This window comes from Saccoglossus kowalevskii, chromosome 4 (genome assembly GCF_978046115.1).
Source record: "Saccoglossus kowalevskii chromosome 4, keSacKowa6.1, whole genome shotgun sequence".
Taxonomy (NCBI): Eukaryota; Metazoa; Hemichordata; class Enteropneusta; family Harrimaniidae; genus Saccoglossus; species Saccoglossus kowalevskii.
Window position 1 is genome coordinate 28121361 of NC_140644.1, and position 27804 is coordinate 28149164.

The 27804-nt window shown below is 36.8% G+C and overlaps 1 protein-coding gene across 1 annotated transcript in view; it reads right to left on the reverse strand.

Moving 5' to 3' along the window:
- Positions 1–27804, reverse strand: part of LOC100373582 (E3 ubiquitin-protein ligase HERC2-like) — a 78491-nt gene that overhangs the window by 17701 nt on the left and 32986 nt on the right. The window contains exons 26-54 of the mRNA XM_085498050.1: positions 27489–27662; positions 26935–27071; positions 26232–26557; positions 25866–26041; positions 25182–25374; positions 24296–24478; positions 23263–23444; positions 22838–22988; positions 22102–22310; positions 19060–19281; positions 16547–16718; positions 15953–16197; positions 12864–13173; positions 10731–10906; positions 10146–10307; positions 9410–9635; positions 8662–8770; positions 7032–7168; positions 6553–6740; positions 5740–5937; positions 5185–5472; positions 4621–4702; positions 4245–4388; positions 3669–3759; positions 3140–3317; positions 2565–2818; positions 2105–2249; positions 1328–1553; positions 767–932 (exon numbers count right to left, since the gene is read on the reverse strand). Coding sequence (XP_085354176.1) covers positions 767–932; positions 1328–1553; positions 2105–2249; positions 2565–2818; positions 3140–3317; positions 3669–3759; positions 4245–4388; positions 4621–4702; positions 5185–5472; positions 5740–5937; positions 6553–6740; positions 7032–7168; positions 8662–8770; positions 9410–9635; positions 10146–10307; positions 10731–10906; positions 12864–13173; positions 15953–16197; positions 16547–16718; positions 19060–19281; positions 22102–22310; positions 22838–22988; positions 23263–23444; positions 24296–24478; positions 25182–25374; positions 25866–26041; positions 26232–26557; positions 26935–27071; positions 27489–27662 — 5450 coding nt within the window. The remainder of the gene's footprint in view (positions 1–766; positions 933–1327; positions 1554–2104; positions 2250–2564; positions 2819–3139; positions 3318–3668; positions 3760–4244; positions 4389–4620; positions 4703–5184; positions 5473–5739; positions 5938–6552; positions 6741–7031; positions 7169–8661; positions 8771–9409; positions 9636–10145; positions 10308–10730; positions 10907–12863; positions 13174–15952; positions 16198–16546; positions 16719–19059; positions 19282–22101; positions 22311–22837; positions 22989–23262; positions 23445–24295; positions 24479–25181; positions 25375–25865; positions 26042–26231; positions 26558–26934; positions 27072–27488; positions 27663–27804) is intronic.

Genomic DNA, 27804 nt, shown 5'->3' on the forward strand with positions numbered 1-27804 from the left:
ACATTATTAATCTATTTTTTGTTTTGCTTAATTGTAATTTGTATTAGTAAATTTGAGATTAGGCTTAAATGAAGGTGCCCCTTTACAATAGGGGAAATTAAACATAGTAGAGGAACCAACTAGATATAAAACACTGTGGTATGTATGTATTCACATGTACCTTGCAAACACCAGACTGTGAGCATGAACATGCTCTACAGTACTTTGAATTGAACCATTACACAAGCCACATGAACAATACAGCAAAAAGCAGTTGAAGAATCGAGATATCATGATTGGGAAAGGCTGATGGAATTACATGAATTATGCATGCATCTGAATGATGTAGTACAATTTGCATACAGCTCATCTGTATGGAGGGTCAAATGACACATGTGTATGTTCGATCGTCTTGTCTCACCATTTCCTAATCTCTGTCAAATACTTGTAATCCATCCCCAAAACTACAAATTGGTCAAGTTCATTAATACTCATTTTTTACCTCAAAGACAGTACATTCCAATGTCAGTCTACTTTTGGGCGACTGCATGACATGGGATTGGATTCTACCTGTAACTCACATTGATACGCTGCAGGAAAATTTCAGGTGAATGATGGCACAGTGGATTGTAACAGTTCCTCAGGTCTTATGATCCTTGCTTGAAAAGCATTTGGCATTTTACAATCGCATCACAGCATTCGATTAAATCATAAAAGTTAACAAAAAAAGCCATTAGACCAGAGGGACTACAAGCAATGTAAAGTAATTAAATTATAATAATCTTACCGTGCATATATAATCTGCAATGCAGTCAGGATATGCGTTAACGCTTGCTGTTTTGCAGTGCTGGTCTCAAGAGATAATACAATCTTTGCCAACGATGGTCTTTGTTTCGACTGTGATCTGACGTTAGAAGATCCACCTGACTGGTTATTATTACCTTCTGTTATACCTATATATATCCAAACAACAATATTTTGGTAAATCTTAAAACATGTACACATATCACCTTCTGGGAATATACTTTTTTCGAATTTATATTTCACTATTCCAATGTTAATTTTGAGTCAGACAAACATACTGTTATGCTGAGTACCGGTACGTGTTTTACAAATGTATCGCCAAATGATCTCTTCATACATGGATCTGGGAGCTACCAATGTGTTCAGTGAGGTAGGTCATCTATTATTAAAAGCATACATACATGCATATACATGGCAGGTTGCAAAATCCTAGAAAAAAGTAAGATGTTTCGTGATTGGCTCACCAGTTAGATGTTTGCATCACATAGCTAATCAACACTACTCTTGCATTGAAGCCACTTTCTAATTCACTGTGTCAACTCACCTACTGAAGAAGCCCCCAGTGAATCCCTGGGAGTTGTAAATAATACAGGTTCATGTACAGATGGAAGGCTGGTATCAGTAGTAGACCATGCTATGCTGTGAGAAGAACCACATGCAACTTTAGTTATCTTCACACCTTCCAATCCATGGACCAATGCTGGTTTCTTATTGACAGTAGTCATACCGTTGCCTTGCTGCCCGTGGTCGTTATCGCCCCATGCATACACCTATGAGACAAATTGAGAGTACATCAATAAAACATCAACCGTCAACAGAGAGAGAGAAGAATTTGAGAGTATGCATTGTAAATATTAGTGAATATGTAATTTTTAAAAACATACAAAAGAATTTAAAACCTCCACAGTATACGAATACCGGATTCTGCTGTAAATTCCCCCATCTGAAAAATCGCCCTGGGCGGTTTCACGGCTGGTGGGCCCTTATTTGTGATTCAAAATTTCAAAAATTGATCATAAAATATTTTGGGAGGGGCTTATATTTTCATTGAAAAATCCACCTTCGCCGATTTCTTGGTCCAATTGTAGTTTTTTTAAAAACCCGAACTGCCGTTCAGCGGCCCAGGGCGAATTTACGGCAGAATCCGGTACATGTATTACACATTTTTGCACATAATCTTATAAGTTCACAAAGTCAGTAGCAGAAAGGCTAATGTCAAATACAGCAATTAATCCGTTCCCATTTCATGCATTGTCAGATAGTATAGTACCATAAATCAGATTTGTCAGCAGCAGTTCGTAAGTCCAGCAATCCAACTCACCTGACCGTTGTCTGTGACTGCAAGGCAATGTAAAGCTCCTACAGCTACATGGACAATCTTCTTGCCTTTCAAACCTTCAACCACTTGGGGTTTTCTAACATGTGCATCTGATCCATGGCCCAATCTATAGTAGTCACCCTTACCCCTGTAATGAAATCATGCAATAAAAAAATTAAACCAACAGGCGAATAAAAAAAAACCTCATTTGAATTTAGTTAGGTAATAACTGGCTGTTAATGTGTTAAACAGCAGTGGTTGGAAAATACAATTCGAGCACCATTATCAAAGTGCAATGTCAGATTATTATGTAATATAAAATGAGGTCATCACAAAAATACCGCGAAGACAATACAGTGAACGCATCAACCAATGCTTAGCAGACGTTGGTGAGCAAGATAATAACAAGACACAGCAACACACTTACCAACACCAACACACTTACCAACGCCAACACACTTACCAGGTCCACACTTGTCCTGTCTTAGTTAATGCTAATGAAAACTGAGCCCCACATTCAATCTGTGTAACACCTTGTCCGTTCAACCTCTCTACATTATGGGGTGTGTTAACTCCCTCACTGCCTCCTCGGCCGAGTTTACCAAAATCACCATCACCCCAAGAAAACACCATGCCTTCATCCGTCAGTGCAAGTGTCTGGGCATCACGACTTCCACAGGCAACCTGGACCACTCTCTGACCTGATAGAGTTTTTACCTGAAAGCATGGATAATTCTCAGCATTATCTTGTCAGTAACGACAGGAGGGTGGGTGTGGTAAGTCTACATACAGTACAGTTCTCGCAAAAGCTTTAGCGTTTGTGGCATCATTGTCGCCTCAGCATCGCATCATTGTGGCATCAGCTTCGCGTCATTGAAAATTGAAGCTGTGTTCGCCTCGCTTATTTTGTAGCATCATTGTGGCCTCAGCTTCGCAGTCTCATGGCATCAACATGGCATCAGCTTCAAAGTATTGTGACATGAGTATGACCTCATTATTTAACTACAATTGTTGATACAGAAATTCAAGCCATATTACCTGTTTCGGTTTGAGTTGTGTGGTATTGTCACCATGTCCCAGTCGGCCATATTCACCCAGTCCCCATGTGTACAGAGCACCATCTGATGTGATTGCAGCACTGTGTGAACTGCCACACGCAATGTCCCGTACTCTCTTCGTTTTCAACGCTTCAATCAGACGTGGTTTGTCACAGTTCCTGATGGGATCACAAGATTACATATTTATAATTATTGGTTGTATTTACGTTTTCATATTCTGTGATAATTCAATTTATGTAAAAGACAAAAGTATGTCTGTGGTCACGATTCTGCATAAAATAAATGTAGTTTCTTGTTTATGTGCTTTTTAGAGATGCGCTTTTAATGGAAGAATTATGGTATAAGTTTTACCATCTAGGCTTAAGGAATGTGCAGTGTCACAGACTTTGTGAAAACAAGGCTATCTAATATCTTTGTATTTATAAGGGTTATAGCCAGCACTGTGTTAAGGGGTACACAAGCTCCCTAAGCCATCTGGTTTGATACACAATGTTTAAAATATAACTTACATACGACTGAAATGTCCCAGTTTTCCATCATCTCCTTCACCCCATGAGAACACTTTACCATCAACTGTTAATGCCATAGCATGCCGTCCACCTGTCAACAAATCAACAATATTATAATATGCTAACAAGAACAAAGTGCACAACATGTATACATATAATTGCATAATTATAGTCTACACAGACTGACCGACTGTCCACACAGACTGACCGACTGTCCACACAGACTGACCGACTGTCTGCGCTGACTGTCTGCGCTGACTGTCTGCGCTGACTGTCTGCGCTGACTGTCTGCGCTGACTGTCTGCGCTGACTGTCTGCGCTGACTGTCTACGCTGACTGTCTACGCTGACTGTCTACGCTGACTGTCTACGCTGACTGTCTACGCTGACTGTCTACGCTGACTGTCTACGCTGACTGTCTACGCTGACTGTCTACGCTGACTGTCTACGCTGACTGTCTACGCTGACTGTCCACGCTGACTGTCCACGCTGACTGTCCACGCTGACTGTCACATGCTGACTGTCCACGCTGACCGTCCATGCTGAACGTCCACGCTGACCGTCCACACAGACTCACCTGAATGTACTGCAACTTTTCTCACTACATACTGTGATAGTGAAGTGACTGGCTTTGGCATAGCTACATTCCCAGTAACTGGACCCAATCCCAGTCTACCATTAGTTGATTCACCGCATGCGTACATTTTACCTTCTTGTGTTACTGCAAATGAGATAAATTACAGAATGACATGTTAGTTTAACAAAGCTGTGTCAATAAATTATTCAACGATGCTGACAGATGTATTAAGTTGATTAAACTCAACAATTCATAGAGCTGACTACACTCAACAATTTATTAATTTGACGATGCTAACAAAAATGCCCAACAATTGTTTGTGTTATGCTTACTCAACAATTTGTTGTGTTTACTCCCGTAACATTATTTGACTCACCAATAAAAAGACTTTTAGATCCACCAGAAATCTGAACACATTTTATAGTTGATAGAGTGTCATTGAATCCTGGTATTTTAATCTGCAATATATGAAGAATGAAAAATTGTAAACAAGACAGACAGAGGATGAATTGATGAAAGTAAATGCTCATTTTCTCATGAATGCTTAGTGTACACAATGACCACTTACACTGAGTGCCTGTGAGATTAAGACACTATGACCCCCATGATGTGATCTGTATGAAAATGTTTTTATTTTTGAGCATGCATGTAATTTAGAAATCACCTATGGTAATTTGCAGTACTGGTGTCTCAATCTCACAGATGCTGACTGTAATTAATTCGCTTTTCGGGGTTTGGGATTACACTCAAAAGTACAAGTTTTTTCTGCAAATTAACAAGACTTTACATCATACTGCACTGTTCAAATGGATATAATGAATGTATGTGAATCTGTCAACCAGTTGATTTTGAATGTAAAAAGACTGAGCAGTCATTGTGGTAAACAAGCAGAACCAAATTCTCAGTGATAAGCAGTTGGAAAATAGTAAAGTTGATTCACCTTTGACCCCTTGGGACCACCTAATTGATCCTTATCATTCAGACCCCATACAAAGACTTTCGTTTGAATTTCATTGGCTGCAGCCAGTCCCAGTGATCGCTGTCTGAACGTAGTTCTATTGTTACTTCTCTCGTCATCTTCTTCATTGTCAGATGCAAGGAACGAAAAGCTAGCAGCGATGTCATCATCATCAGCTTTCATACGGCCTGTCATGTACACACCATGTACCTTGCAGTCTATCCCGCTGCTTTTACACTGACGAATAGCTATCTCCATAAAGCGATGATACTGTGTAGGAAAACAAGGGTAGATGTCGTCAATATCAGTATTAAATAACACGTTTCAAATTGACACACACTGGTAATGATTAAGCAGCATGTTTCAATATAATGCTACAAAATAAATTAATGTTTTGGACTGTGTTTGATAAGTGTCCCATGTGATGCATACAATCAGTGAAAAATATATCAATTAATTCAAAAGAATGCTGCACGATGACTGAGTTTCTTTATTATTTCCACTTTCCAACATCTTAAGATATTAAAAGTAAATTACCTCAGTGACATCCTGTAGTAGAGTGACCAAGGACTCAGTGGGACCAATAGTGACTGTTTTTAACTCTCGTAGTGTAGATATACTGTCCCCACCTGATATCACTATTAGCGATGGTTGATAGCTACTGTCAGTGGGTTCCACAGTGATGCGTAATCTGTGTATCAATACATCAGAATGCATCTCCATACGGATCCAGTGCTGTAAAAGATTACATGTAATGAGGGCAATTTCACAGATATCTCACGAATACAGCTGGGTTAATTTACATGACATGATGAATTGCATATTATAAACTAACTAATCATTTCAACACTATCATTTTGGTGCAACATCTTTATGTATTTCATTGACTAGATGGACATAATTTCCCATTAGCTACAGATTTGGATCAAAATTTAAGATTTCATTTTGTGAAAGGTGACTAAAGTTTAATTTTGTACTCAAAATGTTAAAGGTTAGGATGATGTAAGTCACTGTGAATCCATGATTATTAATAGTCAGTGTTTCATAATGTGTACCAGGGATGCATTCAAAAAGAAAAACATTGACAAGAGTTTTTCCATAGAATATTCTATTCTAATATAATCATATATCAAGTCCTTAAGCTTATACAAGTTACTTCCATAATTATGCAAATAAAAGGATGGCAAAAACTATGCAAATAGGAATGATGGCAAATAGAATTGTATATGCAAAATGGAAAAATAGTACCATACTGAGTGGGTGTGAGGTTGCATCATGATGGTACAAACTAATAAACCTCATCAAACATTAGCACTGTGTTTCCATTCCTTTACATATAAAGATACTCACCTTTCCTTGTGATCCGGATGACTGCCAGTATGTGGCTGGATTGCCATCAATTAGTCTAGATGCTTGGCTTTCCCTTGTTGATACGGATAAATGTTTTACACATCGATTCCATTCTTCTATCAGAGCACCTGCAGCATTAGTTTTCTTCTTACCTTTACCAGGACGCCCAGCATTCACAGGAGATGCACCTGTGGAGAGGTTTTGAAATGTACATGTTTCGATCATTCAAAGGTTGTGAAGGAACTGTACAGGCAGTTTGATGATATTAAGTAAAAAATTTACTATCGAAGTGTAAAGTTTTTTCAATGAACAAACGTTTCATAATCTCTGATATCACTCGAAAATTTACAATAACTACTAACATAGTAAGACTGGCCACTATGTAAGGTCTCCTTAAGATTGCAACACCATGACTTCCGTAATCTCACAACTGAATAATAATAGTTACTGTTACTAAATAGTCTTTTTGAAGTACTCACCTGGTTCTGCAATTCGATTAAACTGATGTCTGTGGTTCCTTCTCATTCGGAAACAGTTCTCACAGAAATCGAAATCATCGCACACCCGACACTTGTATCTGGGACCACTGATTGGGTACATATGACAGCCATCACAACTACAAGTGTTAGAAACAGACATGTGACATAATAAAAGAAACAATAAATCGACTAACTAAAATGCTTAAAGAGCTTTTCAACAGAACACTAACTGCTTCTAATCAGAAATAAGTTGTTCCAACATCTACTAATTTTCACCACTTTATATTGCCATAACATAGCACTATATTCTGTCCATAACGTATGGAGTACATTTGTGTAGCCTCCAATGTGTAAACACATTGACAACCTTAGCACTATATGCTGTCCATAACGTATTGAGTACAATTTGTGTTGCTTATTAACACATTGACAACCATAGCGAAACTGAACTGCAGAAGTCAATTTCCGCTTGCTGGAGTACAATGGCACTTAGATATAATGACATTTGATTGCTATGCTATGCGATATGACATACCCAAACTAGAACTATCTCTCAGGTGACAGACAGACAGAGAGATTGAATGTCATTGCAGTCTTTAGTGACATTTTTTAGGTACGAATTACAAGTACAATTGCTGACCATACATATAATGCATACCATAATATTCTGTTTATCATAACTGAGACTAACAACCTGTATAAATCGGCAACAATACGCCCAATGCCAACTATCGCATCTTATGATATTCCACAAGACATGGCCCACTCATAGAGATTCAAGACCCAACCCACAATAACAAATAATGCTTGAAAAGGTTTCAAGCTGCTGCACTACATCTTATGTAAAGACATCGCTCTCACAGTGGAAGAGAAAAATAGAAATTTTAAAAGAAGAGAATACTGAGAAAAAAAAAAAAATAGTTGAGGAATTGAAAAACAAACAGACAAGAAAATCAAGATACAGTAAAACCTGACTAAACAAATAGTTTTGTAATTATAATTCCTTGGGTTTAGACAGGTTTCACTGCCTGCGCTGCAGATAATAGTGAAGTAATGAAGTAAAGATGAGACAAGCTACAACAGCATGCAAAGTTATGCATGGTGGAACACAAAGGCACAGCAAATGGCAAAATGATATAGCTGGCTGGCTGGCAAAGCAGATTACGCTAATTCCTAAGTAGTAGCATAGTGTTTTTTGCCCAATTTTTTTAACCCACCATAAACATTATGAAATCATACCACAAGGAGGTCAATTTGTTTGAATTTGTTAGTTCACTGTATGCAGAACAGTGAGTGAAATGCACAACAAAGTAAATCTCATTTGCACTGGAATATATCATGCAAATTTTTTTGAACTTATTTAAAGAAACGCATGCATTTGTAAGAGAAATTATTAAACATAGTTGAAAATAGGTACAAAAAGCACTTACAATCTATCCGAGTGTGTCTGGTCAGACTTTTCTGATCCGGACTCCTCGCGCTGTGCCTTTGACTCCAGCACCGTAGAACGAAATCTATTGCTGCTGGCTTTTACAGCTACATTGAAAACAAAAGGAACAGACAAAGAGAAAAAAAAGAAAAGAAAAAAAACCACAATGATTTGCAAGGTGGTACAGGAAAAGGCACTTACGTGACACCAGGGTGATTGCTGGGCACCAGCTCCATTTCGGAGACTAGACCGATCCAGTGAGATTGCTGTGGAAAGTCCACGGTTATGTCCCGTCCATTAGCACTGATGGCTGAAAAGCAAAATAAAACAAATGCATGCACAAATGCAGGGACTTAATTTTAAAGTTGGTGTTTAAAAATAATAAAAAAAGCTACTTCTATTTCCGGCTAGTTTGTCAGAAAAATATGTGCCCCCACGTTTCAAGTCCATATCTTCGAAATTTAAATTGAATGCACCGCACTGTTAAGCCCCCTGGGTTAGTTTTAGTAAATCGATAAATAGTTCAGACAGAATTAGGGTCAGTTGTCAATCATACCATGAAGGTAAAAAATAAAGGAGAAAGAATCGAAAGAGCAGATATTGAGTCAGTACATCATGTTATTTTTTGTGTGCTTGAATTTTTGAATTTGGGTTCAGTGTTTAGAAAACATGACATTACAGAATTGACAGAGGTAGGTTTATTTCAGACTAGAAAACCCACTATATACATGTATGCATATGCAGGTAGGTATACCACATACTGTCACAAAGACAAATTATGTTTCACATTTTATAAACTCCAGTAGCTTGTTGCTGCAACAAGAACTGTTCTACACATGTACTGCCATCTGCATAAATAACTGATCAAAAGAAAATTTGATGAGATTTGTTCCTTCCTTTATTCATATCACCAATATTAACCCCAGGCAGCAACAATGACTTGACTTACCAGTTACTGTGCCAATGCTTTGATGCGTGGCGGAACCCCATTTATATTTGGGTGATGCAACCGTGTGCTTGACTCGTACTCTGTCGCCAACTTTAATGTTACTGCCTTCAGCTGTCTGCATCGTGTGTCCTAGGAGTTCAACATGTATGTACCGAACCCAGTAGGTGCCACCTTTACGCTGCCAGTCTGACTGTACGTTTAGGTCATGCAAGCCATCACGGTCCAACTGTAATTGAAAAATTACCTTTAAATTGAATAAGTAGCAGTTTTCTAATTTAACAGATCATGTTTTACCTTTTTCCTACAAAGAACTACTGTTATCCACATAAAGAAATATATTTATTTCAAAAAATTGGTCCAAAAACCCCTGGCCCCTTTTTTTTTTTTTTTTACATAGGACCTTAGTAGACGTGCTATAAAAGTTTTGATTTTCACTGGCATTTCACTATTTTGAATTTGCTCTGTGGTTTTAAATTCACAAATTTCCATCATACATGTTCATGTATCAGTTAAAATAGGCATTCTTAAAACCTTAAAAATAATTAATGCAACTGAGTTCTTGGGAGCTTGATTAGTAAGAACACTAGCATCAATGGCATCACTATAGAATAACATGAGATACACTTCAATGGTTACGACTGAATTAAAAGTCATTGATTTGTGTACACTCTCCCAGGCAATCTAGTAATGATGATATGTGTAAATAAAAAATTTCAAATGCTTAAATTTCATTTACCTTGACAACTCTGCCTGTGTCTCCTTCATGCACTTCTTCATATGTGCGGCAACATCTCACAGTCATACCAACTTGGATGTTGTCTCTAACATACATGGCATAGTCATCGTTATTAAAGAAATCAGCACGTTTCTTAAACACCTGTCCTTCAGAAGAATAACCCTACATATAGAGTATACAAGAATGTCATTTACAATGTCCAATTAATGCTATGGGTTAATATGCAGTAAAACATGCGATATATGTTGGCGCTGGGCATATAACAATGACAGGAGAGAATGGAACAATATTAAAGTGGCATAAACAAGTCTTGTGGATTTCTTGTTCTCGTGAAAATCTCAGCAGCTATTGCCTACTGCCTCATTTTATCACAGTGAATTCTGACTATGTTTTTCAAAATTGACAAAAATCCTATTTGTTCATGTGATTCTGTTCATGAGCAATATGGTTACAGTCATGTTAAGATGATTTAAAAAGTTAATGATCAAGACAAATGTAAAAAATAAGTAGGGAAATGTAACAAATACATATGCAAGATGGATATCATTTTGAATAATGCATTATGGGTAGATTGCGATAACTTACGTGATCTTGTCCCCCTTCCATGTCTTCAAATTCATCTGATATAGAGTCTGTATCAGAGTAATCGTCACATGATGAGATACTTTCAGAGTCAGATACTAAATCAGGTACTTGTAAATCAGGATGCTCTAACAACCAGCTGACGAGTACCTCTGCTGATGGAGTGTCACTAGAACTGCCTGTAATATAGATTGATAAAAAAGCTATAGGTCACAGTCGTGCACACAAATCACAAAGAAAGTTATACTAGAACTGCCCATAATAGAAAGTCAAACAAGACATGACAGTATCCTTGTTGGTTCAATAGTAACGGTAAACAAAACTGAAAGGAGTCAGCCATTTTGAATCGGAACATGAAACAAAAGATATGATGTATGAAGTTTGATTGCAATCAGTCAACGTACACCAAAGACATGCATTCCAAAACTGATATACATGTTCAATGTATGTAACAAGATAAACAATAGCTAATTACGTAAAACAGAGCTGGGTTCGTAATGGCAGAAATGCGTCAACATTTAAAATTGTTTAATATTAAAATGATGCCCAAACTCAATGCCAATCAGCTTCAGACATTGGCAGAAATATTGACCGGTATTTTAGGTTCCTAAAACAGCAACGTTCACGCTCTGATCGTGTTTAGAAACAAAAATGAACAAGTCATTGTCAATGACACGTCCCCGTTCCGTTCATATTTGAGTGACATATACATTCAAAGCAGATCATGACCGAAATGCACCTGCATATGTACAACACATTGTACTAAATCTGAACAAAATCCATCCATGCATGACTGAGATCCGGTTCCGGAATTGTGAAAATACGTGATTTTGATGCATTTTCGGCCTTAAAATGGCCATCATTCAGCTATTGTTAAGCAGATCATGAAACAAATGCACATATCTATTTGTGACATGATGTACCATGTGTGTGTGAAGTTTGAACTTGATCAATCCAGACATGTCTTGGATACGGATCCAGAACTGAATTCTTTAAAACAAAATGGCCGCCAGTCGGCCATTTCGAACTTGATCCGGGAAAAAAAAATGACGTGCATCAAGGTCCTATTATGTTTAATGTATGTACCAAATTTGAACAAAATCCGTCCATGCATAACTGAGATCCGGGTTCGGAATGGTGAAAATGTGCGATTTCAATGCATTTTCGGCCTTAAAGCGGCCGCCATTTGGCTATCGTTAATGAGATCATGAAACAAATGCATATACATATTTGTGACATGATGTACCTTGTGTGTGTGAAGTTTGAACTTGATCAATCCAGACATGTCTCGGATACGGATCCAGAACTGAATTCTTTAAAACAAAATGGCCGCCAGTCGGCCATTTCGAACTTGATCCGGAAAAAAAAATGACGTGCATCAAGGTCCTATTATGTTTAATGTATGTACCAAATTTGAACGAAATCCGTCCATGCATAACTGAGATCCGGGAGCGGAATGGTGAAAATGTGCGATTTCAATGCATTTTCGGCCTTAAAGCAGCCACCATTTGGCTATCGTTAATGAGATCATGAAACAAATGCACATACATATTTGTGACATGATGTACCTTGTGTGTGTGAAGTTTGAACTCGATCAATCCAAGCATGTCTCAGATACGGATCCAGAACTAAATTCTTTAAAACAAAATGGCCGCCAGTCGGCCATTTCAAACCCGATCCATAACTGAGATCCGGGTCCGGAATGGTGAAAATGTGCGATTTTGATGCATTTTCGGCCTTAAAATGGCCGCTATTCGGCTATCGTTAATCGGATCATGAAAAAAATGCATGTGCATATGTCCCATATAATATGTGATGTATGAGTGAAGTTTGAACTTAATCGGTCCATGCATGTTCAAGATACAGGTGATCACGGACGCACGCACGGACGCACACAGGGCAAAACATAAGTCCTCGTTTTCGGACTACATCCGAACGGGGACTAATTACTTGTACTTTGTTCACCTGACTAAAATGTCATGGCTCATGTCCCACAGCACTGGATAATCACAGCTATTAATTTTCAATATTTTTGTTAGAAATAAGAAAAAACTGACAGAATTATATTGAGAAAGGTGAGAAGAGTTGACAATCACAGTAAACAGAGTTAAAAGGAGACAACATGTGAAGACTCACTGTGTGCCTTTATTGCAAATTCCACATTCTTTCGTGGGAACCCCATTTCCATCAACTGCTGCATGAGTGGAGAAGGTGGTGGCGGCGATGCCTTTCTTTTCTTTAGTTTGTTAGTCAGTTTAATAGTACTCTGTCTGTCATTGTTGATAACATTGCTACTGACTGGCTCTGCAGTAGCTACAGCACCAGACGTAGTAGATGTGCTGCTAGGGGTGGTTGTTGGTGTATCAGAATGGGTGCTTGGAGCTTCCTCAGTCTGCGGGTGAACAGCTTCCGCTGCTAAGAACTGACATATTGCTAAAGCCGCAGCCTGTGAGAAGACATGACAGTATTACCACATCTACATGTACATAACCATTCATTTCCTTTATAACTAATAATTTAACATTTTGGACATCCTTAGTCTTACGACTCCAAGAAAATATCTACTTTATATTATTTTTGTGTGTTTTACAGGTACTCTAAAAGCTGCAACCCAGACATACATACCTAGTTATAAGAAAAAATCACGGTTGCCATAGCAACAACCCCCCAAAAAACTGATTTTTGGATAGCTTCGCGTCAAATGTATCTCCTCCTACAAATTTAGAATAAAACACCTCAGACATACGGTAGCTCATTCTACTCAGCTTGGGTGTGGGCACAAAGTTAATATTTGAATTTTTGATATCTTTTTTTCATTACCGAGAAATTTAACCCCAAAGTTGGGGTAACCGTTCACCAGGAATGGCATTTTAACTCTCCTGTGATTTTTTTGGCTGAGCCGATTTGGTCCAAATTTGGCAGAAAAGTCGCACTTTCACTCTATTTAGGTTGAAAAATCTGAAAACAAATTTTGGCCAATCGTTTCCTTCGTGCCAAATGTTTCTCACCCTATAATTCTAGGATTAAAAAGCACGGACATATCTCATTCTACTCAGCTTGAGTGTGGGCAAAGATTTACTGTTTTATTTTTTTATGTGAATTTTCATTAATGAGAAAATTGACCTCAAAATTGGGGAAACTTTTCACCAGCAACGGCTTTTAACTCCTCTGTGATTTTTTAGGCTCGCCTGATTTTGTTCATACTTGACAGGTAGGTCGTGCCGTCATTATTTGGGGGGGGGGGGCAAGGGTTATTTTCGTTCAACGTAATTGCAATATTTTTTTGTTCGTACAATGTAAATTGAAAAAATAAATTCCGTAATTCTGTAATCACAGGATAGACGTACAACGTAATCAATCAAATATTTTTTTTGTACACTAAAAATTTGTCATTTTCTTGGTACGTACAACAATTTACATCCAAATAAAAAAATAGTAAAGAATAATCCAAGGAAATTACATTTCAGAAACTGTAAAACGACTAGATGACACAATTAACTGCAAAATTGAATGTCAAGACAAAAAAGGCCCTCTAACCGAATGAAGAGCATTACGAGGGTAATATGCGCATGAGTCTCTACACGCGGCGCAGCAATGGCGGAGAATTTGAGTCGAAGAGCTCTTCGGACCATTCAATGTTCTATTTTTTTATCACTGTAAACTGTAAAAACGTCTTTTTTTTCTTTGTAAATTGTGAAAAGCCCTTTTTATTTCCCGTAAAACTGTATCAGCTACCCCCCTTGCCCACCCTCTTATTTGGGAAAAAAAATCCTGACCCATCTCTGCCATTGCAACATCCAAAAAACTGATTTTTGAATACTTTGAATACTTTTATTTTGGCTATGTTGCACACTGGTAATAGATCACCAGCGCCGACATTGTTACACTGTATCAATGTAATCCCAACGCATCTTTGAATGAACTATAAATGCTGCCTTCATTCTAGAAAATACTATTGCAAAACGGTTGAAGATAATAAATGTAACAGCAGAATATGTCCTAGTAATAAAATGAAGTGACCCATCTAGTTATAAACCAACGTTAGCTTCACGTTCATGTCCTACCATGGAAACAGGCAAAAACATGTTGTTTTCAATATTCCAGACAAAAATTGTAAACAAGCAGCCTGTTGGCTGAGATAGCTCCGCTGTTAGCAATGCACATTTCAATTAAAGAACAGAAGATATCATTAGCAAATGAACAATATGTATAGTATCAAAGCAACGGTACTTGCTGTTTTCAACAAGAATTCAAAAATATCACTTTTCACCAAAAATGACAAATATAATCATAAAAATTAGATAATTGAAGATATCACCACGAAAGTAACAAATCTGAAAGAGGTCCACATGCAGTACCTATATATGTAATATAAAAGCAATCAGACTTGTGGTTTTTAACAAGAAATTGAAAATATCACTTTTTACCAAAAATTACAAAAAAATTCACCAAATTTAGAGAATTAAAGATATCATTACAAAATGAACAAATCTTAGAGAGGTCCACATGTACCGGTAGTACCTATATATGTAATATAAAAGCAATTGGACTTGCGGTTTTTAACAAGAAGTCGAAAATATCACTTTTTACCAAAAATGACAAAAATGTTCACCAAAACTAGAGAATTAAAGATATCATTACAAAATGAGAGAGGTCTACCCAAGGTACATATACACCAAGTATCAAAGCATTCAGGCTTATAGTTTTCAAGAAGAAGTAAAAAAAGTAAAACACTGAAACGGACGACGTTGGACAATCACTCATATGATAAGCTCCGCTCGACAAAGTCGACAGCGGAGCTAAAAAAGCTGTGATGTGATGCATTTATGACTGACATATACGGTGGATGACCAGAGACATTAGCAGAAAATCACTGAATATGTTTGCCTTTTGAAACTATAATTGCTGTATATGGAAAAAATGAGCCATACGCATTTTTTCACAGTTTAGCACAAACAATTTAAGATTAATCACGCATACAGAGTTGCAAACTCCATCACTACATTCTGCCAATAATCAGGAATACTGGACGAATATAACACACTTCAGTATAGTCACATCAACTTCTACTATAAATGCTGTGATGTCAAAATTTCTCTCAAAATCAAATGCGAATAAAATTTCAACAGTTTTCATCTCACAGCTTGAAATCACATTTAGACAACTATAATGTTGAATTCTGAAGAAGTATTATGATGAGTACCGGTGAAAACAAGATGCCTTACCTCCAGTTCTTCTCTATCAAACACAGGTTTTATCGGAGACGGTTTGGTGGCTGCATTCATAAGATGTTGTAACAGCAACATCTGTGTAGTACTTGGTTCAGAGTCATCAGAGGAAGGCACACGCACAGTCGCCATCAATGATAGTAACAAACGTAAGTTGTCTTGTCTACTGAAAAGTATCCTGGCAGCTTTCAAGACACCAAGTCGTACTTGTTGTTTTCGTAACAATTTAGTATTTACCAAATCTGTTAAAAATAAAGGAAAGGGAATAAAACATCAAGACAAGCTGTGTATGTCTGGAACATCAGATTGTAATTATCAGGAATGCTTGCTAAATTAAAAAAAATTGTTTAGAATTACATTTTTTTTTAAATTTCGCTAATAATTGTACTTTGAATGGCAAAGTTAAGATTTGTCACCTTTTACAACTGTTTTAAATAAGTCTGAGTTCATGGTTGGAATTAAGTAGGGTATATAAATAATACATGAACAGGTTGGTCTCCTTTCTCATTTAAACTTTGAGGTCAAATCATGTAATCACTACCCTAATTCCAGACACAGCCAAATGGTAAACCTAGAAACATGTAACATTACCTGTCTCACCGGCAGTGAATGATGATGAGCTGCTTGGTCTACTGAGTGATGAAGTGTCAGAACTTCTTGGAGCTTTGAACCCTGAACCCAGAAGACTACCTAATGTCACCCAAGTATGCAGGACTGTATCCACCATGAGTAGCTTCTCAACACTGAAATTAATCACGGGTACCTGAGAAGAGAGTAACATTACAGTCAATACATGAATGGTGATATGCTGGATTCACAAATTTATACTACCGTAAAAACTCGATTAATTCGCGGTCCCTATTAATTCGCACACCCATTTTATTTTCGAACGCTAATTTTTAAATGTATCCTTTTAATTCGCGGCTTTCAAAAACATGTTTAAAGATGTATCCTATTAATTCGCAGGCCAGAATAAAGTGGATAACTCAGAATATGTTGCATGAAGACATTACAAATACACATTTTATTTGAGTTTTTATGTTATCAGTACTTGGTGTAGCCGCAATCACAGATGATTTCCGTCATCACAGCCTTTCAGTTAGCAAGCAGTTCAGGTTCGGTCAAGATTTGACCTGAAAGAAATCCCCCACGACACTATAGATGTTGGGCAAGATTATTTAATACTTAGTCGATAAATATCCATCGGTCAGCACATCGATTACGAATTTCCGTGATGGAAAGCTTAGTACAGGGCTTTTCGTTGCTGGTCCATAGGGTTGCATCTACCATGTGTCCGCTATTTTGGAAAGTGATTTAAGTGAATCGCCCTATGGTGGATTCGGTAAAAAACACAGAGCTAAGCGGTCATGTACGTTCTATAAATTTTGTCCAAAAAAGACGTTCCCTTTTATTTAACCCCCAGTTAACTCTTCGCGTTCATGGTATTTGTGAGAGTTGAAAGATTTTTTGAACAAATGACAAGTAACTATATTGATTTGCGTCAAGCTGGGTGGCCCGAACGCGTGTACGAAATGTACGTGAATGAAATGTGTGCGATCGAAGTGCGCTGCCCAGAGTTTATTATATTATAGTAAAATTTAATTTGACGTATGGCATGTTTATGTTTGCGTAATTATTACGAATGCAACGCATTATCGCGTCGATGATATTGAAATATTCAGACCCATTACCCCTGGTCAGTGCCCTGAAAATAGTAAAAAAACCTAATATTCATGAAAGCAATACATTACGAAGTTGAAATATTCAGAGCCGGTACAAAATTGTAAACAAATTTGCGTAATTAGAAAAGCAGTGCACTAAGTAAACGACATTGATATACTAGTATTCAAAGCCAGTACAGTGTTGCATACAAGTTGCGTAATTACAGCACCGTCGGATATAATAACACTTTTACTAGATTGACGCGCAGGGCAAAGAAAAAGGTTGCTAAGGTAACGCGCCAGTTCAGTGCGTGACTTGGGGTCAAACTTCGGTCAACTTTTATAACACACACTTGATGTCAGCATGCCGTGCAGCAAGTTTCGCAAAGAAGTACTTGAAGTTCAATTGCGTTCCAAAATTATGTCGCTGATCACTCAGTTGTCGCAGCGTGTGTTGTGCCATGCACCCCATTTCGACTTTGGCTCACTTTTTCTTCTTAGTGCATGTTCTTGTTCACGTAAAATGCGATCTCTCACCAATGTATTAAACCACTTTGAATTTATACTTGATGCATGATTATATTTGGTCAACGCGAAACATTGTTTTTTCTAAACATTTTCTGAGACCATTTTTTATCAACGCAGGGTTATTTTTTCAGACAAGATGGGCTTTGTAATATCTGCCATAACATTGCCCGGGCGATCTTTTGTTCCACATTTTTCTAAAAAAATAGAATCCTCCATAAGATCGCCCAGGGCGGGATATCAGCCGAATCCGGTAGATGAAAGTGCTTGACAAAAACAAAACAAAAAAAACAATTATGTAAACAATGAACACATGGCTACAAAAATGCAATCAACGGGGCAGAAGACCACCTTATCCGAAGCAACACTGAAATAGCAGAAATCATTGCCGATCTGCTTTTAAACGACGACGAAAATGGTGATTGGTTTGACGGCTTCACTGCCGACGACCTGTTGAACAATTAATAATTTGTGTCTGACGGTACTGCCTAGAAAAATAAAAAAAAGGCAGTGCAGCCAGACGGCTACTTTGTAGCCACGTGTTCATTGTTTGTTTGTGCACAGAGTGACCTTTGCTATTTCACTGTTCCATTTCGAGTGTAACACGGTGCGTGGTTTTTGACGCAGTGAGTGTTCTCTGTCCGACTATACGCCATGAATGTAGCTAGCCACGAGTCTCAGAGGCACTATAACAACGTGCTGTAATCGTGTTCATTGAAAAACAAAACAAATTACTAATAAATTTATGAAAACAGCTCCTTTTTGAATCGATCTAAAAGTAGTCTTAATTCGCGCACCAAAAAACAATAATCTCCGTTTTGACGCTATTAATTCGTGGACTTGAAAAAATAATTATTTTTACTACGGTGAATTAATCAAGTTTTTACGGCAATACATGACATCCCATTGTATACTTACAGGATTAAGCGCCTTAAGTCGACACATTTTCATAGTTCTCTGTCCATCACACTGTACAGTTAGTTTACCGCTAGCAGCAATCCTAGCTATGGTACCAAGACCCCACTCTTTATGCCGCACCAGACCACCTAAGCGAGGTCGTGCATCAATTCCACCAATCACAGCAAGAATAGCCATCACTTCACCCTGGTTCTTTAGAACACTACTGTCATCATCAGGGGTCTGTAGGAGGAAAGAAAAAGTCAGAATTTCAATGGTAGACAGAGTGACATAATTTGCATAGAAAGAATGTATGAGATGCATGAGGTATGAGAGAATACCTCAACAAAATATTTAAACCCAACTACATATTTAAGATTGCAAAATGGCTATTATGCAAATTAGGTAATTAATATGCACAGATTTCACTAAAAACGGGTTGAATCTGAGTTTACCTTAAACCTTCTATGCACCATGTTTTATTGAACAGGCTAATTACAAGCAATCAGCATTGGCAAACAGAGTAGCAAAAACCCAGATAGTAATTTCATAATACCAACCTCTGCACTCAGAACAACTGGCCTGTCAGAAACCATATCGGAAATTAACTCTACCATGCTGCAATTACCGCATTTTAGCAAAATGTCTTTCACTTTGAGTTAAAAAAGTTATTTCTGATATCGTCGGGCATGACCAAACTGGGTTTATTCATGGGAGGTTTATTGCCGACAACATCAGAAGAATTTTAGAAATTATTGAATATTATGAGCATGAAAATGAACCTGGGCTTATATTTATAGCTGACTTTGAAAAGGCATTTGATAAGCTAAGTTGGGAGTTTATAATTCAAAGTCTAATTTTTTTTTTTTTTTTGCAATTTTGGTTCCTCAATTATTTCTTGGGTAAAGGTTATATATAATAGTATTTATAGTCGTACTATTAATTTTGGTAATATTTCAGATACATTTCACATTTTTTCGAGGCGTTCGGCAAGGGTGTCCGTTATCGCCATATTTATTTGTCATTAGCGTAGAACTACTAGCTATTCGGGTGAGGAGTTGTGTCAATATTAAAGGTTTATTCATTGGACAAATAGAAAACAAAGTGTCACAATACGCAGACGACACAAATTTTCCAATAGAAGCTAGTTATGATTCGTTTATTGCTTTATTCAATATCCTTGAAGAAATTTCTAAGATCTCTGGTTTATCACCTAATTATGATAAATGTAAGGTGTTGCGCATTGGTTCTTTAAAAAATACAGACTTTCATATTGACACGCCGTATCCTTTAGTATGGATTGATGGTGCTGTCGATGTTCTTGGGATTCATATTCCTGTTGATTTATCTCAATTGACCTATGTAAATTTGACCTATGTAAATCGCATTGAAAAGGCGAGGAAGATACTGCAACCATGGTACGGAAAGGGTCTGACTATATTTGGAAAAATTACAATTATAAACTCTTTGATAATTTCTCAGTTCACCCATCTTTTTATGTCTCTACCATCTCCTGGTGATGAGTTCTTTAAGAAATATGAAAATATTGTTTTCCCGTTTATTTGGGGTGGTAGGAGAGACTTTGTTATTTAAACGAAATGTACTGTACAAGTCATATGAGAAGGGTGGTGTTAAACTTACTAATTTAAGAGCTTTCAATAAAGCTTTGAAAGCAGCTTGGATTCCGCGTATTTACCATAATGATACTTCCTTTTGTAGTAAAATATTTAAATACTTTCTCTCCGACTTTGGTGGTGCTCTGGTTTACTTCGCTAAGCTGGGTAAACCAGACTATTTAAGTTCGACCCTTTTCGATCAAGTTTTTTAAAAGATATAATTTCAGCATGGTTGCAGTATAATTATACGAGTGCAAGTAACATAGAAAATATACTTCAAGAACTAATATGGAATAATTCTAATATTCGGATTGACAACACGACTGTTGCTTGGAAACGTTTTATACAACACGGTATAATATTTATTAATGATCTTTTGAATGCAGACTGTACATTTTACATGTTTCAAGATTTGGTATCAAACTACGGGAATATATGTACTCAATTTGAATATCGACAGTTATTATCAGCAATTCCATCTATTTGGAAGCGCAGTATTGTTGAATCTAACATGTCAAAACTAATGGTCTGTATGCCAAACATGCATAACAATATCTGGCTGTCAGGAACTAAGGTTAATAAAAATATTTACCTTTGGTATTGCCATGAGGAATTTCCTGATTTAACCCCCCTCAGTTATACAGCAATATTGGCTGGACATTTTGAACACCCCTTTACCTTGGAAAAATATTTATCTTGCTCCCTTTTCTATTACTACCGATGCCAAATTACGCTATTTTCAATATAAAATTAATATGAAAATATTGCCTTCAAACAGGTTGTTGTGCTTGTGGGGCTTAATTGATTCCCCCCTGTGTTCTTTTTGTGGAAAAGTTGAGGAAGACTACTTTCATTTATTTTGGGACTGTAGATATGTATTTGTATTTTGGACATCAGTCAATGAATGGTTTTCTTTCATTACAGGTGATACTTTGACGTTAAGGGCAGTAACATGTATTTTGGGGGATGTATACAATGCTAGACCATTACATAATACTATATTATTATTGACACGTTATTATATATTTAAATGTAAAATTGTTGGGACAAAACCAGACATTGGTGGTTTTAGATCATATATCAAATTAATTTATCATACAGAGAAAGTCGCAATTATAGAAATCAGACAGGGAAGTCACAATAAAAAATGGGGAGAATTCATTAATTATTTTGAAGCACAAGTCTGTATTTGTGTAGTAACCTGTATTGTATTTGTGTATTGTATCTTTGTTTTGTTAAGCATATCAATAAAAAAAGAAAAAGATTGCAAAATGGCTATTATGCAAATTAGGTAATTAATATGCACAGATTTCACTAAAAACGGGTTGAATCTGTGCATTACCTTAAACCTTCTATGCACCATGTTTTATTGAACAGGCTAATTACAAGCAATCAGCATTGGCAAACAGAGTAGCAAAAACCCAGATAGTGATTTCATAATACCAACCTCTGCACTCAGAACAACTGGCCTGTCAGAAACCATATCGGAAATCAAACGTAAACCGTTAGAGATAAACTGGTTGATTAGCGGGTTCCAGGATTCCAATGAATGCAGTTTTCTCAGCAATGACACTATCTCTTCAGCAACTGTACTGCTGAATGATGCCGTCAAGGATACCTGTGCTTTAGGATGTTTCTTCTTCTTGATTCCTTCACCTAACAAGACAAACACAGTGTTTATGGTGTTGTTACAGTAGTTCGAAGATATTTTTTTTTTATAATTAAACAAGTATATATAGCAATTTTGCCCAATCCCCTTCTCCTCAAAAAAAAACATTACAGTTTGTTTGAACATAAATATTAAATCCACTCTATATTATTATTATTATTATTAATATTATACTAGTATTAAACTGTGACTCATAGACAACTTATCACAGCCACCAAATGAAACAAAATAAAATGTCTGCCATTTCATTATTGGAATTGAAAGGTAATACTTTTTAATAATGGATCCAGTATTCTGTTCCAGTGCTGAACAGTGATAGATACTCCCTAGTAAATGACCAGTGAGTGATGATTGATTGAGACTGATTCAATGAAGAATATGTGTCATAACTCCTAGATGATCATTAACCCAGTTAGAAAACACAGCTCATGAGGCATGTTATATCAGAATAACAATAAAGTTGTTCATATAACATAGAAGTGATAAACTTTAAATATGTGAAATAAAGAAATACCTGATATGAGTAATGATGAATCATGTGCACATGCTAAGAGTACGCTACCAAGAAGACTGAACACCTCCTCAACTAGATGACTCATAATGCACCTATGCTGACTCATATCCCAGGACGGCAACACAGCTCGTAATACACGCAGTGCTAGCACCTGTAATGAAAATAAGTCATTAGTTTCCTGAAATACAAGTAAACCTTGGTAAACATTAGACGATGATTCCATCTAACCAAGTAATTATTGTCATCATAATGTTATAATTGGAAGACGATCAAACAGATATGTCAAAAATGAAATATAATTTTGGTGACCAAATGTACAGTAATAATCACAGTATGGAAACAATATACGAATCAGTCACAATATATGTAACTTAGAATGAGGATTTATTTGATTCACTATGAACACAATATATTGCTACATTTACCTGTCTTGGTAAGGTATCTGCTGTGGGTGGACTGTTCATATATCCAATAAGCCTCAGTAATTGTTTTATCCACTGTGGTGTGCTGAGTGCACAACACACGGCTGGTGAAGTAGCTATACTTCGAGTAAATCCCAGAGTTGCCCATTCACGGTACTGCTGATATGCTACTGACGACTGTGCACCTGTGAAATGAACAAATTCAGAGTTGTGGTATAATGAAACAATGGTTAAACACACCATAACTTCACTTTCAAGGCCAAGATTTTTAAAATGAATTTATAACATAAAATATCCAAAATATAGAAGGACACTCATGCAAACTCATTGGGCATCAAGATGAAATTGTTTTTGTTGCATTTAAGCACTGATAATAAAACATATCATTGCGCATATTTGCACATTGTGTTACACCATTACTATGAGTTAGTCTCACATAAAATTGACTTCATATTGACTGATTCAATATGGTGCTGTGGGCCATTCATTACTTTTATGACACTGTCGCCTTCGGTACTTTCTCAAAAGGATTTTTTATAAGTTAAACACCAGATATCCCAAAGTTATGGATGGGTGGGTGGGTGCAAAGGGTGGGTTGTGTGCGGAAGAAAACATGCATTTGCAGGAAAAAAATCATGAAACAAAATGACATGCATCAGTAACGCACCATGAGTGATTTTGATCAAAAAATTAAATAAAATTGGCCCAGGAATGCATGAAAAACAGCTTAATGACAACTTGTTTTTTTTGTGAAAAGCAAGTCAACTTTATATGTATAGCGTTATATGCTAAATTTGTATGGTTTTCAAAAATAAAGGCAGAACTAATAAATCTATGCAGAATTTCTATGATCAAACCTCTACAACTGACATGAAATACTTGTGAAATGCTCTGGTATATTGGTTATAATGGACTAGCATCACAACATCCAAACATTCTAGTGCAGTTTTCATGTACACCTCATACTTAACACACACACCACATCCAAGGCATACAAATACATAAAGAATGTAATGTAAGTAAGAATTGAACTTACTGGAATCATTAGAGCAGCCTGCATCTACCAGTGTTCGTAATAATCCACACACTGTACGCACAGCTTCTTTCTGCATGTTTTCAGCATGCACACCAGTACACACTGCCAACGATCTGAGTAAACACACTCCAGCATAGTGTATCAACACAGTAGGATGGCTACTTTCTCTCTTATAACTGATGGCTGTTGATAAAATAAATTTAGTTTAGTACTGCCTTGAAGTATGTTTTTGAACCATTAAGCACATAGCATTTGTGAGGGAGGCATGTCTACAAATGTCAGACACTCCCACCACAGTAGGTTATCTATATAGGGTGTGCTACGATTTGGAAACAGAAATACACATTCATTAATGTTGAATTACCATTATTTTTGACAAACTCTCAAAAAAATCTCCATTGATTTTACCACTTTTTAATAATTACCATTTTAGAAGAGCCGAATTATTTAACTAAAATCTAGCATTTCATTTTATTTTCAATTTGCTCTGCTGGTTATCAGTTAACAATGAAAAGAATAGAAATGTAAGGAACTGTTGTTCATCAAAGGTGAAACGTAAATCATTCATAATTCGTGTGACTCCACGCTTCACCATCCAAATTTTTGAAAAGTACAAACTCCTTGATTTTCTGAAGCATGTGTACACTGTTTTATATTCACTCATGTTCATTTCTAGTCTGTTTTGCATGGTTTTATTGCATCAAATTTTAATGATCGATGGACATTACTCTAGTGTATTGCAGCATGTTGGTTTTGTTGGCCACTATTAAAGTCAACATGTTACCATTCTTAGACTGGTGCAAATGAAAACAAGCGTCAATCATGTGTTGGTCGTTTTTGTACCAAGTTCAAGAATCTTTCAACTTAAAAAATTAGATATGTGTACCTGGATCAATATCTACTTCTTTGTCATCCTCTTCTGTATTCTGCATGGGTGGAGGGCCAGCTAGTTTCAAGTCATACTTGCCTTCTTTGCCCATTCTATAAGAGTTTGTACTACCTGTATCCCACTGTACACGTATCCAGCCATCTTCACCTAACTCTCCTATCACTCTGCCTTCACTTGGGGGTGGCCCATCCTAACGATACATAAAAACTAGTTTCAGTCATGAGTGGTGTGTGTGGATCCTATATCAATCAACAGCTACAATTTGTTATCGATTGTGTTTCATTGTTTTAATTAAACAATGGTTTACTGTAAAATACTTTATTTTAGCTGGGATTCATTTTCACGGAAAAGACTTTTTGGGAGTTTTGTATGGAATTTATTTTCACTGATTTTTGATGAATTGAAAGTAAAATATAGGAAAAAAGGTATATTCGCTGGATTTTATTTCCACTGAATCATTTCTTCAGCGAAAATAGCGAAAATAAATTCCAAACGAAAATAAAGTATTTTACAGTATCATAATCTATTCCTGGATTAGCTTTATTAGAGGTGCAAGTACTCATTCAAATGACCTATTATTATATTACACTTTTAATAAAACAGATACGATACACTTACATTTGTTGTATACTCCTCACTGATTTGATTGGTACATTACAAAAACAAGTCATTTTATCTTACCTGATCACCCCATTTCCAGTCCTGTCCCCGAACTACTCTGGTCCCTATTTTCATCATAGCAGCTAATTCAGGTCCACTTGTTGGAAGTGGTGCTGGCTGTGGTTGTGATTTAGTCTCCTCCACCACAGACGCTACATGTGGATCATCTTCTTCCTCAATAGAGTCTGGATTGGGACCTGATTTGTGAAGAAACAATACCAAATTAAGATAAAAACAAAAGTTTAATGAAATGTGGAACAAGAGGGCAGTATTCACAAATACTGTTTCAGTTTAAATATTGCAAGAAACGGAGATAAACAATTGGCTTTGATATAATCAAACTTTTGCAGCATAGCTAAATGAAAAACACATAAATAATAAACCTACCAGCAAGTCGTAGTACAGTTTGTGTTAGTCCTAGAACTCCTGAATTCAAAAGCAGACTCAGACTGTTGGCCTGGTGTTCTGATGTCAGCATCGTCACCATCGCTAAAAGAAACCTGGCAGGTGGGAAGGTACCCAAACTATTGCCATTAGCAAATGCACTATTTGGGTTGATGCCGGATGTTTTGAATAGATAATCAGCATTCAAGACAGCTTCCCTCAGTGTATTGATGGCCCAGGTGTACAGCTTGGCAAAGGTTATTTCGAGTATCATTCGGTTGCAGGTTGGTATCAGGTGGACATTACTCAGGCAGTGTGGTAGCGGCTCACTGTTGATGGAAGATCTAATAGCCATTAATGTTGTTTCAGGTCAAATGTATGTCAAAAATTTAAAAGAACTTTGGCTGAAATCAATCTGGTAGTCACAAATCAAATGATAAAAAATTCAAAATTTAAATGAGCGCCAACTTTTTAAGCTATTTCAGTAGCCAAACAGAACAGCTTCAGTACCAGACAGCAACCACTACCATATAATTACATCAAACACGAAGAAATACTTTAGTTTTAGTAAATCCAGCCTTCCTGTAAATGATACAGCATTTTATCTGCCATCTAAAATTGGCAGCTATGTACAAACTGGTGTTGCATGCACAGTCATAAAAATACCATTGCTGCACATGAATGTAAAAACCTTAGTTTTATCTACCTGTGTTTCTTTATAGCAGGCAGTAATCCCTGCCATCCACACAATACATTGTAATGAACCGACGGGATTAGAAAGTCTTTCTCTACGAGTCCTAACATAGCTTCAATTCCTTTCTGACGCACAATACCTCGCTCAACCTGCAGGAAAGCAAACAAGCATTTAGCATTTAAAGAGTGGAGCACACACTCAACATTTGTTGGTATCCATCAGGTGGTTATTGCCAAGCTATCATCAACTCCATTAACCTTGCTTGTTTATTAAAATCGAATGGGTCTCACAAGTCTGATATAAGAGTACCACCCAAATCTTAGAGAACAATAAATTGAACCAATAATTGATATATATTGAACACTACATAATACAAAATCAACATGAGTGGTTGAAACTCAAAACAGACAAAGCTATGGGTTGATGTGTCACAGCAGTACAAAGTCAATTTTGGCACGAGGTTTAGGAAAAGTAATTCAAAGAATTTATCTTAATACATACTATGGCTCATTACTGGAAAACAAAATGTAGAAAGCTCAGAAATCCTTTAATTCTTTACAACTCACCTGAAACTGCAATGATTTCCTCAGGTTCTCTATGTTGACAGGATCCTCTTGAGTAATAAACTCTACAATCTTTGTCATCAGGGCCATTTCAGATGAAGCACCAGTCATACGATGACGTAGCCATTTAAACTTCCGAGCACTAGTGATGGCACCAAGAACCGACTTCCAAGAATCCTGCTGAAAATTACAAGGAAAGGAAACCAGTGTTACATTTGAATAGTTAAATTTTTATTAAAGGGGAACTATTTTGGTGTTTGTATTTATCAAGTTATGCATACAAACATTATGGATGTGCGATTGATCGAGACAGGCATTT